The sequence below is a fragment of the Rhineura floridana genome, chromosome 7 (assembly GCF_030035675.1).
Source record: "Rhineura floridana isolate rRhiFlo1 chromosome 7, rRhiFlo1.hap2, whole genome shotgun sequence".
Lineage (NCBI taxonomy): Eukaryota > Metazoa > Chordata > Lepidosauria > Squamata > Rhineuridae > Rhineura > Rhineura floridana.
Window position 1 is genome coordinate 139,485,892 of NC_084486.1, and position 16,129 is coordinate 139,502,020.

Here is a 16,129-nt window from a genome sequence, read left to right on the forward strand (position 1 = left end):
CTCAGCATCTGTTTTTGGTATCTGGGCTTGGCCCTGAAACTCAGGAAGTAAGAACAAATGAAAGTACTAGAGAGTAGATCAGAAGATATTATTCCTACCCCTGAGGGCCAAACTGTATGAGACAGGAAATGTGCAATTACACCTGTCTTTTTGCACTTAAAAGCCTGCAGCTGTGAGGGGGCTAGGATGCAGGGCAGGTGGGTTTAATCCTTTCCCCTCCACCACCACTCTTTTTCTGCTGAAAATTTATTTATTTATTTATTTATTGTCTATACCGCCCCATAGCCAAAGCTCTGTGGGCAGTTTACAGTACCTAAAAACACATATACAAATTTAAAACACATCTTTTAAAAACAATTTAAACACAAATTAAACATTTAAAACAATATAAAAACACATGCTAAAATGCCTGGGGGGAAAGGAAAGTCTTGACCTGGCGCCGAAAAGACAACAGTGATGGTGCCAGGTGCCCCTCATCAAGGAGATCATTCCATAATTTGGGGGCCACCACTGAGAAGGCCCTCTCCCTTGTTTCCACCCTCCAAGCTTCCCTCGGAGTAGGCACCCGGAGGAGGGCCTTTGATCTTGACCATAGTGTACAGTTGGGTTCGTATTGGGAGAGGCGTTCCATCAGGTATTGTGGTCCCAAGCTGTGTAAGGCTTTATAGGTTAAAACCAGCACCTTGAATCGAGCTCGGAAACATACAGGCAGCCAATGCAAGCGTGCCAGAATAGGTTTTATATGTTCGGACCGTCTGGTCCCTGTTACCAATCTGGCCGCTGCATTTTGGACAAGCTGTAGTTTCTGAACCGTCTTCAAAGGCAGCCCCACGTAGAGTGCATTGCAGTAATCTAATTTGGAGGTTACCAGAGCATGGACAACTGAAGCCAGGTTATCCCTGTCCAGATAGGGGCGCAGCTGGGCCACCAACCGAAGTTGGTAGAAGGCACTCCGTGCCATCAAGGCTACCTGAGCCTCAAGTGACAGAGATGGTTCTAGGAGAACCCCTAAGCTACGAACCTGCTCCTTCAGGGGGAGTGCAACCCCATCCAGGACAGGTTGGACATTCACCATCCAGTCAGAAGAACCACTCACTAGCAGCATCTCAGTCTTGTCTGGATTGAGCCTCGGTTTATTAGCCCTCATCCAGTCCACTGTCGCAGCCAGGCACTGGTTCAGCACATTGACAGCCTCACCTGAAGAAGATGAAAAGGAGAAATAGAGCTGCGTGTCATCAGCATACTGATGGCAACGCACTCCAAATCTCCGGATGACCGAACCCAACGGTTTCATGTAGTTGAACAGCATGGAGGGCAGAACTGACCCCTGCGGAACCCCATACTGGAGAGTCCAGGATGCCGAGCAATATTGCCCAAGCACCACCTTCTGGAGGCGACCTGCCAAGTAGGAGCGGAACCACTGCAATGCAGTACCTCCCACTCCCAACTCAGCCAGTCTCCCCAGAAGGATACCATGGTCGATGGTATCGAAAGCTGCTGAGAGATCAAGGAGAATCAACAGAGTCACACTCCCCCGTCTCTCTCCCGACAAAGGTCATCATACAGGGCGACCAAGGCTGTTTCCGTGCCAAAACTAGGCCTGAAACCAGACTAAAATGGATCCAGATAATCGGTCTCATCCAAGAGTGTCTGGAGCTGGTCCGCAACCACTCATTCAAGGACCTTGCCCAGGAATGGAACATTTGCTACTGGCCTATAGTTATTAAGAGTCCAAGGAGGGTCCAAGGAGGGTCTCTTCAGGAGTGGTCTCACTACTGCCTCTTTCAGGCAGCCAGGGACCACCCCCTCTCGCACAGAAGCATTAATCACTTCCCTGGCCCAGCCGACTGTTCCATCCCTGCTAGCTTTTATTAGCCAAGAAGGGCAAGGATCCAGCACAGAAGTGGTTGCACGAACCTGTCCAAGCACCTTGTCAACATCCTCAAGCTGTACCAACTGAAACTCATCCAAGAAATCGGGACAAGGCTGTGCTCTGGATACCTCACTTGATTCACCTGCTATAACACTGGAGTCTAAGTCCTGGCGGATGCTAAAGATTTTATCCTGGAAGTGCCTAGCAAATTCATTACAGTGGGCCTCAGATGGTTCTACCATGTCCCTGGGGCCAGAGTGTAATAGCCCCCGGACAATTCTGAAGAGCTCCACTGGGCGGCAGATTGATAATTTGATAGTGGCAGCAAAATATTGGGTTTTTTTGCTGCCCTCACTGCCCCTAAATACAGCTTACCATAGGCACTTGCCATACACTTGCATCTACCAGGAGTTCGTCTCCATCTGCACTCAAGCCGTCTCTGATATTGTTTCATCGCTCTCAGCTCTGGGGTATACCATGGAGCCATACGAGCGCTACACAGGAGAGGGCGCTCAGGAGCAAATATGTCAACCGCCCGGTTCATTTCTGTATTCCACAGTTCAACCAGGGTTTCGACAGGAGCGACAGCCCTATCAGCCAGAAAACTCCCCAGAGCTCTTTGGAAACCATCCAGATCCATTCGTCTCTGGGGGCGGACCAACTTAATAGGTCCCCCACCCTTGCAGAGGGGAAAAGCAGCTGTAAGTCTAAACTTCAGCAAGCAGTGATTTGTCCATGACAGAGGGACTGATGTAAGGCCCCCCACATTCAGATCACCAACTCCATGTCCAGTTGCAAAAACCAAATTTAGAGTATGCCCTGCTACATGTGTTGGGCCAATGGCATATTGGGACAGTCCCATGGTTGTCATGGAGACCATGAAATCCTGAGCTGCCCCAGATAAGGTGGCCTCAGCATGGATGTTGAGATCCCCCAGAACCAACAGTCTGGGGGATCTCAACAGTACACCCGAGACCACCTCTGTCAGCCCAGCTAGGGAGTCTGTTGGGCAGCAGGGTGGGCGGTACACCAACAGAATCCCCAGTCTGTCCTGTTGACCCAACATAAGGTGCAAACACTCCAGACCAGTAGTCACATGGACAGGGTGCTTGCAGAGGGAGATGGAGCTCCTATAGACCACAGCAACCCCCCTCCCCGACCCTCAAGTCTACCCTGATGCTGAACCAGGTACCCTGGTGGGCATAGCTGGGAGAGACTGACTCCGCCCTGCTCACCCACCCAGGTCTCGGTTATACATGCCAGATCGGCTGCCTCATCCACAATTAAATCGTGAATGAGGGAGATCTTATTATGCACCGATCTGGCATTTAGAAGCAGCATCCGGAGGCCTGAGAGCTAGCTGATAGGGCAACTAATAAACCTGCGGGTGTGGGGAGGACCAGAACAAGGCACAGCCGTTAACTGCCTGCACCGCGTTCTCCTTACCTGGCAAGTCCTCCTCACAACACCATATCTCCCTCTACCTGTCACTACGTTAATTGGGCCCCCCTCAAATCTCCCCACTTGGCTCTGAATCCTCTCTCCCAGGCACATGACTCAAGACCCAGCAGGAGGCACCTCACGCAGCCAGCTTATGTATCCCCTCCAAAGAAGGGACAGGTGGAAGAAATCAGCAACAGCTGGCTGAGTACCTGAGGCCTGGTCCTGCAAGGTGTGACACCTGCCAAGCAGAAGTCCAACAGGGAGAGGGTGGTGGTGGTGGTAGCCGAGCAGCAGCAGCAACAAGAGCAACAAGAGCAACAAAAGCGGCAGGCAGGCAGGCAGGCAGGCAGGCAGGCAGGCAGGCAGGCAGGCAGGCAGGCAGGCAGGCAGGCAGGCAGGCAGGCAGGCAGGCAGGCAGGCAGGCAGGCAGGCAGGCAGGCAGGCAGGCAGGCAGGCAGGCAGGCAGGCAGGCAGGCAGGCAGGCAGGCAGGCAGGCAGGCAGCAACGGCTCTCCTTCCCTGGATGGTGATGGTCTCCTTCCTCCTGCAGGCACTGGGTCTCCCAAGCCACCTCAGCCAGCTAGCTTATATATCCCCACCGGAGAAGGGACAGGTGGAGGAAATCAGCAACAGCTGGCTGAGTACCTGGGGCCTGGTCCTGCAAGGTGTGACACCTGCCAAGCAGAAGTCCAACAGGGAGAGGGTGGTGGTGGTAGCCAAGCAGCAGCAGCAGCAAGAGCACATATCTTATCAAAGGTGCTATTTAAACCCATGTTTTCTCCCCCAGGAGCAAATAGCAATTTGGTGCACGCACACGTTTCCAATCCAGTCCCATCCCTCCCCCCACTTTTAAAAATACTTTTAAAAATAAAAAAGGCAGAAATACAATTACATGTTTTACCTTGCCTAATTTAGCAATGAAGGTCAAATTAAATATGCTGTTTTACCAACATTTGGTTTTGCTATTTGTTTTGTCACATTGCATTATATGTAATTTTAATTCAATCTTGCTATATTATATTTTTGTAAGCGTCATGCTTACAAAAGGGGGAGCTTTGGTGACCCATGGAGAGGGGTAAGGGAAGCTCAGACGACCCCTGTGGGGGTGAGGAACTCTGGTGACTCCTGGGGGGCAGGGGGAGGTCTGGCAACCCCTGGGGGCAGCTTTGGCAACCTGTGGGGGGGGAAGAGGGTACTTTTGGCAACCCATGTGGGGCATCCCCAGACATTTTGTTGTCCGAGGCAGAAAATCCAAATATGTGTTTACCCTTACAGTAAAAACTAGTAATAAATGAGGGAAATTGACGTCTTTCAGAATTTGCCACCTTGCCCTGCCCAATGGTAGGGCTACCAGCCCTATTATAACTATTAGGATCATGAGCCTTTGCCACCTCATAGTATACCACAACACAGCTGAACTTGACCAGCAAACTGGTACATTTGCAATATATGACAAATGCCATATAGGTATGCAGCAACATTCAATTCAGAGTCGAGAAGGCAGGAGCACTGCTCTGTTTGACACTGTTTCCGCTGGAATGAAGCTACCTACATTGGAGCATTGTGTTCAGTTTTATTTTCTTCGCTCTCGGACCCAGGTTTTATTATCTACATAGATTGGTAGTTGATGCACAGTGCTCCAGTGGTGAGAACAGAGAGCCAAGCTATATTGTCAAATTAAATTTTCTGAAAGGTTACAGCTTTTTATACGAGCCACATTCATTTTTGACCGAAATTAAATTCTTCCCAGTGTTCTCCTCCCACTGGCTGACTGAAGGTGAACTGCCAAAATTTTAAAAGTTGTCTGCCAGAGCCAATAAGATAAGAAATAAAAATAGTTGGCTTCAGTGTGCCAGGCTTGAGGCTTTCTAAGTGACGTTCCATGACAAATGAACATAGAATGTAGGTGTACACACATCTACAAATGGACACACCGTTGCTTCAAAATTTGCCATTGCCATCAGGAAATGTGTTTATTTAATTAGGGAGGAATCCAAATGCAAGACTGAGTTTGGTTCTGGGACATCTCTGTCTCAGCTGACTGAACTCTGGCTCCTCTGGGGCTACTCCTCATCCCAGGTCAGGCGAGGCTGGTGTAAGTACCAAAAAAAGGGGCATTCTGAGGGCAAGGTAGGGGTGGAACCAGGTAGGGGTGGAACCAGGCAGGGGTGACTTATGCTAGATCCTAACTCCTTGCAGCTCAATCATGTGATCTGGCACTCCAGAGGAACTTACACTGGTAAAAATGATAGTGTAAATGAAGCTCTATTTTAGTTTTCCCTCTGCCAAGCCTTCGCTTCTGAATAGGATTTGGATCTGGTGCATTTTATGCTAGCTTAATTTAGGCTGGCATAAATTGTACTCATTTCCCACACATAGGAAGCAACACCTGGTAATTAAATGCAAAATTCTTATCACTCTATTGCCCCACCTAAACTATACATTTAAAGCAGTATTATACCACTTTGAACAGTCATGGCTTTTCTGGGAAGTGTAATCTGTAGTTAATTAACAGAGCTAGTGGTTAGAGAGTTGGGCTGGGACCTGGGAGACCAGGGTTCAAATCCCCGCTCGGCCATGAAGCTCATTGGGTGACCTTGGGCCAGTCACTGCCTCTCAGCCTAACCTACCTCACAGGGTTGTTGTGAGGATAAAATGGAGAGGGGAAAACCATGTACACTGCTTGGAGCTCGTTGGAGGAATGATACATAATAGTAATAATAATAATAATTCCCAGAGTGGTTTAGCAGTCAATCCCTCTTCCCTGGGAACTCTTGAGAATTGTAGCTCTGTGAGGAGAATAGGGGTCTCTTAACAACAGTACTCAGCACCCTTTACAAACTTCAGTTCCCATGATGCTTTGGGGAAAGCCACACCTATTAAAGTGGTATCATAGTGCTTTAAACATATAGTGAGGATGCCCCCCTTTCCTCCTGGATTTTCCCCTTCCTTCCCACATGCTTGAAATCAGACCAGGAGCTACAGTACATGAAATACATGAAGTACAGGCCCACCTATCTTTCCTATAGCCTCATCCATGATGCACAGTGAAGAAGGGGTAGAACCTAAATCATGTCCATCATTTCTTTTAAACCTGGTGTCCAGGACACACAAAAGTGCCAACAATTGGACATCAAAGTCAACCTGTCCTTTGACCAATATTTGCTTTCTTTCTTTTTTTAAAAGTACTTTGAAGCTTTTCCTTTGCTAATTTGATTGGAAGGATTATCTCTTTTATCTTGTTTACATTAGGACAAGAAATGCTTTTTTAACGCTGACACTAATAAGCCTAATTAACAAAAGGGCTTTTATTATGTTTGCCTTATATCTTATTAGATTGATTTAGAGCCTGTTTACTTAGCAAAAATAACATGCGATAATTAGATTTTTTTGGGGGGGGGAATACAACCTTTTCTAATTACCTAAAAACTGGGAGGAGAATCAATAGAGGTTAAATCAGGGGGAAAGAAACAAGAAATGAAAACTCACAGCCTCCACATTGGAAGCATAACATGCTAAATTAAAGAAGTTTCACCTTGCTAATTTAACTAGTACATTGGGAATTGCACAGTTAAAGCCCACTAAATCTGCAATGGAAATTTAACCTGAAACATTGCTCTTAGGAAAAACACTGTGTGTATTTGTGAGAACTGACGAGGCACCATGCTGTATGTACGTGTGAGAGAATGAGTACTTGTGTTGGGGGGAGGTCCATGGGGCTGCATTGCAATGGCTTCTTTAAAATAATTATATTCTGCTTTTGCATCAGATTGATGGCCAACGTAGCTAACATAGGCACTGATACAAAAAAAATCAAAGTAAAATCAACATACACAATACAATTCAGAGACAATGCTGCATTATGACAGCTGGGGAGAGGGGGGCGAATCCAAGAAGACATCTATAAATTAAAAATCCACCAGTGTCTTTTGTGAATTTGGTGGGTTTTTTCCCACCTGGTGCCTGTATATATACTAATATTACAACAGGCATCCAACAAGCATACTTGCGGATGTTCCACAGTCAAGGTGCCACAGCAAAAAAGGATTTGCACTTGGTGACCACTAGGGTGGCCATGTGTGCTACTTTACAAGGGACGCCCGTCTATTTGAGGAAGTTCCCTCTTTGAAGGACTGTCCAAGTCTAGTTTAAAGAGAACAAGCCATGAGAGGGGGAGAGCAGGAGGGACCTTGAAATGGCCTGTCAGCAATTAGTACTGGAGAACAGACGGAGCAGGCACACAGGTTGCCTGGTCAGTCTTTCCCACTACGGGGAGATGTACTGCAACTCTATTTAAGTTATAGTAACTATTTGTAAATTTGTACCTATACATATAAATTAGCATTTTTTGCAGATTGTATTTTGTATTGTTTTATTGATGAATTTTTATATTGTATTTTATATTTGTGTTTTTTGTAAGCCGCCTTGAGGGCCTTCGGCCAAAAAGCGGGGTATAAATAAAATAGTAGTAGTAATAATAAAAATAAAAATAATAATACTAATTAGCATGTGCAAATGTAATGCAAATCTGTGTCCTCTTTTGTGGTGACTCATAAGTGGCCACCCACCTAACCTCCAAAGGCATCCATAGTAGGTGCCTCCGCTGATCATTTTAACACAGAGGCAGGTTTATAACCCTAAGGTCTATACAGCCACCCTACAGAATGTTATGGGTCTCCCTCCGTTTTCCATTGCCTACTCTAGCTGTCAATGGAGACTTGCCTATTAGGGCAAATGGGGCATTGCCCCATCAACCTCAGTCTGCCCTCAACCAGCCCCACCTGCCTGTCTTCAAAGTTATAACCAGTCCAAAGTATGGAACTGCCTGTCAGCTTTTGTTGGAATATATGGGGTTCAACTCCAACTTGTGGGTTGAGGCTGCATGGGGCTAAAGGCGTAGCTAGAGAGGAGACCTCCTGGTTGCTAGGCTATACCTGTCCTTTGATCTCCTGCTGTCTCTTCCTTCCTGCTAGACTGATATGCAAAGGATGTTGATCTCAGTTCCTTCCCCCCCTTCCAGTTTCTTCTTTCATGAGAGGGGAGCAGACATCTTTCCTTTGTCTCTCCTCTCAACCAGCATGATGGCTAGCACTGGGACCAGTGCCGGCTGCTCCAACATAGCTAGTTAGCTAGATCTAGAACTCTTTCCTATCAAGCATGTACTTCCAGAATAAAGCAGTTCTTTCTTATTTTAAAGCTTAAAGTCTCTGTCTGACTAATTTGCAGGGAAGGTAGAATCTTAGCAAAAAGATTCAAACACACACACATAAGCTCACTCAGTACTCTCCGTTCCGTTCCGCTACGCAGCTCTGCAGGGTCCTATAAGACATTGGGCCCAGCCTCCTATAGGTTTTCACCTCCTTAGTGTCAGTGACCCTGCGTGGAATTCAACAGGGAAGAGGACAGGGGGAAGCAGAATTAGTTGGCTCTGCCGGTCCTTGGCTTTGGCTCCATCTACTGTTTGGGCTCCTCATCTTCTGTCCTACCAGTCCCAATGGGCACCACCTACCACGGCTACCTGTATGTTTGTAGCCAGGCTTGTGGCAACACAGGAAAGTAAAACTCCTGTCTTGTCTGCTGTCAGATCTCACAGCTCATAGCATCTGCAATGCCACACACTGCCACAACTCCCAGCGTTTAATTTTATTTATTTAAAATATTTCCAAACTGCTCTCCTAGATTCCAAGGCAGTGTACAACAGAGAAACTACAAATACAACAACATCCTTCATAGTAATCTACAGACAGGCACAACAAAAAACAGAAACGAAAAGCGTCACCCTTTAAAATGTCACAGCAAATAAAAATGGTTTATTTTGTAGAGTTTTGTAGAAGATGGTAGAGGTAGCACTTTCTAGAAACCTCACACTAACGTCTGATCATTTAAATCATGCAAGGTCATCACCTTTCCTTTACAGCCCCATGCAATCTAACAGGGTATGAGATTTGGTAGAGTATATTCATACCAAGTTTGTAAACAAGCAATTTATAACTGGTGGGTATAAATTGCCTATAGGCAATCAAGCAAACAGGGAGAGACTTTTTTAAAAAGATCTCAATATGTCACACATGGCTAACATGGGCAGGCGTGACCAGGGAGACTAGCGACATTTACAGGCTAGTAATTTCTGTCCACCAATCTGAAAGGGATTTTGTGTCTTAGTATATTTCTTTGCAGGATGGGGAAGAGACAATGGACAGGTTTTATTGTTTCAAACAATAGCACCCCTACATTTGGAATCAGGGTGGACATTTTTTCCACAGCAAAAGTGACACTGCAAGGAAGCTGAGGTTGGCAAGCATTCTCCACTCCCAAGAGAATTACAGCCTCCCGCACAGATCACCATTTCCCTGACAGCTCATTCATCCAAAACTGAATTTACTCCTTTAGGCATATTTTTTTTTATCATTAATTTTTATTCAAATTTTCAAAAACAAAACAAAACAAAAATAATTAAACAATAAAATAAAATGTTGACTTCCGATTTGTCGCAGATCAGTTATAGGTCTACAATATATAACAAACCTGTCTCTTAAATTATATTACAAAATCACTTTCCTCCAGTAGTTATCTTAATTAATCATCAAATCTCATAAACATTACTTTATTCTTTCCACAAAAAGTCAAAGAGAGGTTTCAATTCCTTGAGAAATATATCTATCAATTTTTCTCCAAATAAACATGTCGATTAATCCATCTCATCAAATCTGTTAGGTCCAATAATTTCAATAGCCATTCTTCCATTATCAATGTTAATTCCATCTTCCATCTTCAATAATCCTGTTAAGTCCAGTAATTTCAGTAGCCATTCTTCCATTATCAATATCCCATAATAATCTTGCTGTCATAGCCATAGTCATATAATAAGAGTCTGATGGGAATTTCCTTTATCACAAATATTTCCTTGCCATCAATTCTGAATGTGTTGCTGAAATATTGTTGTAAAGTCATATCTCTGTTCTTCTTTTTTACGAAATGCACTGGCACATCTCTTGAGAGTTTTTCCATTGTCACATATCTGTAATTAATTCCATAGATTTTTTCTATGTCAAGCTCCATCACATCATTCCAGTCTAGAAATTTATCCAAGACATTGATAACTTTATCTCTAATATCTTCATTAATTTCTTCAGAGACAACGTTGAATTCCAAACAGTAAATTTTATCTCTAATATCCATAAACTCCAAGTCTTTTTCCAGTTCCACATTTGTTCCAATCTCCAGGGCTTGCATCTTCCCTTTAATTTTTCTTTTTTCATCTTCTAATGCTTGTCGAGTTGTATCTCTGATCTCATCAACCTCCTCTCTCACAAGATCCCCTATTTCTTTAAGCTCCTGCTTCATTTTGCCAAATTCAATTTTCATCTCCTGTCTACCCTGTCTCAGGGTTTGTTTCGTTATCTCAATCTCATCCATTATTTTCTGAAACACAATTACTTCCAGGATCTCAGCCACTTTCTTGATTGCCATTCTTAAAACCACGAAGAAAAAAAAAACCCACTTCTTATTCCAGCAACAATTGGGTTAATATTCCAAGCCTGATGACATCACAGTGTAGAGAGCACAGCCTGCCTTATCTCTTATATGTTCAGGAATGCAAAACAAATTTAGTTCACAGCATCAAAACAGTTAGTGGCATCGTAAAAATCAAAAAGATTTTTCATCAATATTATTCAACATTGTACAAGTGTCAGGAAATTCCACCTGAAAAAATAGAAGAGTATATATCTAAACAGAATTTGCCTAAAATTACAGATTTTCAGAGACAAGCTATTAATGGCCCTATTACGTCAAGAGAGATATCTGAAGCTATAAACAAAATTAAATTAGGAAAGGCACCAGGACCAGATGGGTTATCTGCAATGTATTATAAATGTTTGGAGGAAGAACTCTTGCTACCTTTACAGTCTACAATGAATTTTATTCTGCAAGAGGGAAAGATACCGGATAGTTGGAAAAATGCTAATATAACATTAATACCTAAAGAGGAGCAAGATTTAACTAAAACAAAAAATTATCGGCCAATATCTCTATTGAATAATGACTATAAAATTTTTACAATGATCTTGGCAGAAAGATTGAAAATAATATTGCAACAATTTATTCAGGAAGATCAATCAGGGTTTTTACCTAAAAGACAATTACGTGACAACGTCAGGAATGTCTTGAATGTGTTGGAATATTTAGAACAACGAAATGATAAACAAGCAGCTTTGATTTTTTTAGATGCTGAAAAAGCATTTGATAATTTGAATTGGAAATTTATGTTTCAGGTTTTGGAGCAAATGGATTTTGGAGACAATTTTATAAAATGGATTAGATCGATTTATACATCTCAGAAGGCCCAGATAATTGTTAACGGAGATTTAACGGATTCATGTGAAATACAAAAGGGTACAAGACAGGGATGTCCATTATCTCCCCTTTTATTTATTCTGGTCTTAGAAGTGCTGCTTAGAGATATAAGGCAAGATAAAAGGATTTTGGGATTAAAGATAAAAAAAGAAGAATATAAATTGAGAGCATTTGCTGATGACTTGATAATTGTACTAGAAAACCCTTTGGAAGGAATTCATATATTGATGGACAAATTAAAAGAATTTGGACCGTTAGCAGGATTTAAGATCAACAATCAAAAAACAAAGATGTTGGTGAAAAATTTAACTTTAAGGGAACAGAAAGAGTTAATGGACAAGACAGATTTTACAATAGAAAAAAAGTTGAAATATTTAGGTATCATTATGACAAATAAAAACTCAAAGTTGTTTCATAATAATTATGTAAAATTATGGACAGAGATTAAGAAAGACTTGCTAAGATGGGATAAACTACAACTGTCATTAATGGGTAGAATATCTGTGATAAAAATGAATGTATTACCGAGAATGATGTTTTTGTTTCAAACAATACCTGTAATATCCTCTGATTTACCTTTTAAACAATGGCAAAAAGATATCTCTAAATTTGTATGGCAAGGAAAAAAACCAAGAGTTAAATTTAAACTACTACAAGATGCCAAAGAAAGAGGAGGACTGGGATTACCAAATCTGAGACTTTATTTTGCTGCCTGCTGTTTAGTCTGGATAAAGGAATGGATTTTATTGAGGAATAAAAGACTATTGGATTTGGAGGGCCATAATTTGAAGTGGGGATGGCATGGATATCTATGGTATGACAAAGTAAAAGTAAATGTAGACTTTAACAATCATTTTATAAGACGTCCTCTGTTGAAAATATGGAATAGATACAAACCAAGGTTTTATTCGAAAATACCATTATGTGTCTCAAGTCAAGAAGCGTTTTATAGAAGAGAAATGACTGGAAAAGAGAAATGGTTAACTTATCAAGAACTATTAGAAAATGTACATGGAGAATATACAATGAAAGAGAGAGAACTGACAAAGGAAGGATATAGTTTTCAATGGTTTGCCTATTTACAATTGTTAGAAAGATATAAAATGGACAAGAAAATGTATGGGTTTGAAATAAGTAAATCTGATTTTGAAATAGGATTGTGTACAAATGATGAAAATATAATTGCGAAAATGTATAAACTCTTATTGAAAATGGATATGGAGGAAGAACAAGTAAAAGAGTGTATGGTAAAGTGGGCAAAAAATTTTGGTCATAACATACAAATGGATCAATGGGAAAATATGTGGAAAAAAGGTTTGAAATTTACACTATGCTATAATCTTAAAGAAAATTTTTATAAAATGATGTACCGTTGGTACATGACTCCAGAAAAGTTGTCAAAAATGTATAGTAATGTTTCTAATGTTTGTTGGAAATGTAAACAACAAGAAGGATCATTTTATCATATGTGGTGGTTATGTAAAAAGGCAAAATCATTTTGGGCACAGATAGGTAGGAAGATGCAAAAAATTCTAAAGATAAATATTCAGTCAAAACCAGAATTTTTTTTATTGGGTTTTATGGATAAACAAATAGAAAAGAAATATGGAAGAATAATATTATATATGATTACGGCAGCAAGATTATTATATGCACAAAAGTGGAAAATGGAATCAATACCAACAATGGAAGAATGGCTATTGAAATTAATGGATTTAGTAGAAATGGACAAATTGACATGTTTACTTAGAGAAAAATCGACAGATACATATCTTAAGGAATGGAAGCCTCTCTTAGACTTTTTGTTGAAAGATCAAAATAAAATGATGATACTGGGATTTGACGATTAATTAAGACAGCCTACGGAGAAAAGGGATTCTGTATGTATACATTAAGGGACAGGTTTGATGTATATTATATACTTATAGCTGATCTGCGACAAATCGGAAGTCAACTATTTTATTTTCATTTTTTGTTGATGTATTGCTATGTTTTTTTGACTTTGTTTTGTTTGTCTTTTGAAAAATTTGAATAAAAATTATTAAAAAAAAAAAAAACAGTTAGTGGCATCGTGAACAAGCAGATTCGTCAAAATGAAATAGACCAAAAAAAATAGTCCCAGACATATAATACTCCAAAGTTCATAAATCAGATTTATTTATTTATTTTCTCCTCGTAATAGAAATCCCTCATCCGTTTGTATCTTTAAAATGCACAATTCCAGGCCAGCTTTTTGCAATAATAACAAAGATAAGCTTTTTCAATTTCTTTCCTCCTTAATTTCGTGAATGAAAGAGAAGAGTTATAACTCACCCAGGGATTCTTTATAGCTGATTCATTGACAAATCTCTTTTTGCTGCAACAATTTAAACCAGATGATAAAAATAGAAAGAAGGATGCTTGCCTGTTAAAATCCGTTTTCCTTTAAAGAAAAGATAAACGTGTCGCTTAATCAGTTAGAGCTTGTTTGGAAGTCCGTCCGGCACTGCTGGCTGAACCTTCTCTCATAAACTAATGAAATCCAGTCCTCCCAACAAACACAGGCTTTTGTGGTTAATCTCTACGTTTCTCCCTGCCCGGGAGAAAGTCTTTACCAGTCAAAAAAAAACGTTCTGACTGATTTTAAAACTGAAAAAGCTTCCTCTGAGACGAGAGCTCGTCTCAAAGGCAGGCACAGGCAAAGTCACCCTTCCCCGAAGTCCTCCTTTAGGCATAATTTGACTTTTTTCCTTTTCCAAATGTTTTACCCCTAGCATAGCTGCTGTTTCTCAGCTGAGATTAGCCCAGCCGTATGATTTAGGAACAAAGGTGATGCTTTTGATCTCACACAGACACACATGCTGCCCAAGAAGGAAGTTGCCACACACTACAAGGCCTTACTGACTGTACCGCCTCAGCTTTCAAACACCCTTCTGAGGGGAGCCTGCTTATCTCTAGCACTGGTGGTTGCCTCCTAATTAATAAAAAATGCTGTTGTGTCAGCATTCAGGGTGATAAATATTGGCTCAAAATACAAGGGAAAATAATTGTTCTAGCGAAGCAGTATTTTTCTTTTTGTCTCTAGGAACCTTTTTTTTTTAATTAAGCAACTCATATATTGAGTAAAATATCTTTTTTGCTGCATCTTCTTGAATTAGCATTGCCAGCTCTCCGGATTTTACCTGGAGACTCCAGGATCTCTGGACAATTTACCCTAATCTCCAGTCACATGAAAGGCAGCAGCAGCAGCAGCAAGCAAGCAAGCCCAGGCCTCCCCAAAGGCTGAACAGGAGGGAGATCTGGAAGAGCCCAACATGGGGCGCTGACGAAAGGAGGTGAGTGGGGGTGGGGGTAGGAAGGTGCTTGGGGGAGTGAGTGGGGTGGGGACATAGGAAAGTGCCTGGGGAAGTAACATCACTAGGGCTCCGCCCTGTGACATCACTAAGGCTCCACCCCTGAAATCTCAGGTTTTGGGATGCTTCTGACCTGCCAACCTTATCTTTAATACTTGACCATTTGTATTTTTTTTAATAGGATTGCTCTCCTTGGGAGGGGGGTCCTGAGGACGAGAGAGGCAACCCACAAAGGCTTTAACTAAATAGGTATTAACATGGCAACATGGTTTTCAAACTGAAATCTGAAATTCTGCAGAAGCTTAGCAGAAGTCCATTAATGAGAAGATATTTGTCTATCTAGCCTAGAATTGTCTCTGCCTAGCAATGGCTTTCTGGAGTCTTTCCTATTTCCTCTTACCTGGTCCTTTTTAAGCTGGAGATACTATTTTAAATATATAGTGCAGATGTGCTGCTGGACTGTGTCCAAAAATCCTCTGCAAAGCATAACCAATCTTTAGTAGGCATGAACGTTGTTCTCAGCACACAAATGAACATGGAAAAGGTTTCCCTCATGGAAATATAGTGAGAACAGAACAGGGAACAGGCTTTTTTTTGCTGTGTCCGTCCATTATAGAATGTAATTCTGAGTGATAAGGAGGCAATCCCCACTTCTGGTCTCTTTTAAACAAGTCTTAAAGACTCATTTCTTCTTTAGTAGGTGGTATATTACTCCTGCAAAAATAAATAAAAATTGTTCTATGTGCTGGAAATGTCAAAAAGAAAAAGGGTTTTTTCCCCACAAGTGCTGGAAATGTAGATTGGGAAAAAATGGGGGGAAATAAAAGTTCATTTGGAAAGAAGGGTGAAACACACAGAACTAACTTATTTGCTATCAGCTGTCAGAATTTTATATGCAGGAAAGTGGAGATCAGCTATGGTGTCATCTGTTAAATATGGCTGTAATAAAACACGGGATTATGCAACATTGGCCAAACTAATTTATTATGCTAGATTACAGAACAAAATTATAGACTTAATATTTTCATGTTAAAATGGATTAAGTTTGTTGATCACTGTAGGAGACATGAACTATTGCCTTATGCAAGCTATGGATTCACAATGTTCTGAAAGTTAGGAGAGGAAAA

General features: G+C 41.7%; 1 protein-coding gene across 6 annotated transcripts in view; it reads right to left on the reverse strand.

Moving 5' to 3' along the window:
- The window catches only part of ZMAT3 (zinc finger matrin-type 3), a 95,346-nt gene that overhangs the window by 20,067 nt on the left and 59,150 nt on the right, over positions 1-16,129 (reverse strand). For 4 of the 6 annotated variants that reach the window (XM_061637364.1, XM_061637363.1, XM_061637369.1 and 1 more), the window contains one exon: positions 13,849-14,092. The exons of 1 other annotated variant lie outside the window; for it this stretch is intronic. In XM_061637364.1, coding sequence (XP_061493348.1) covers positions 13,876-14,092 — 217 coding nt within the window. In that variant the 3' untranslated portion in view covers positions 13,849-13,875. Of the gene's footprint in view, positions 1-10,303; positions 11,020-13,848; positions 14,093-16,129 lie in introns of those variants that run through there. One more of the 6 variants, XM_061637365.1, reaches the window with a different exon arrangement.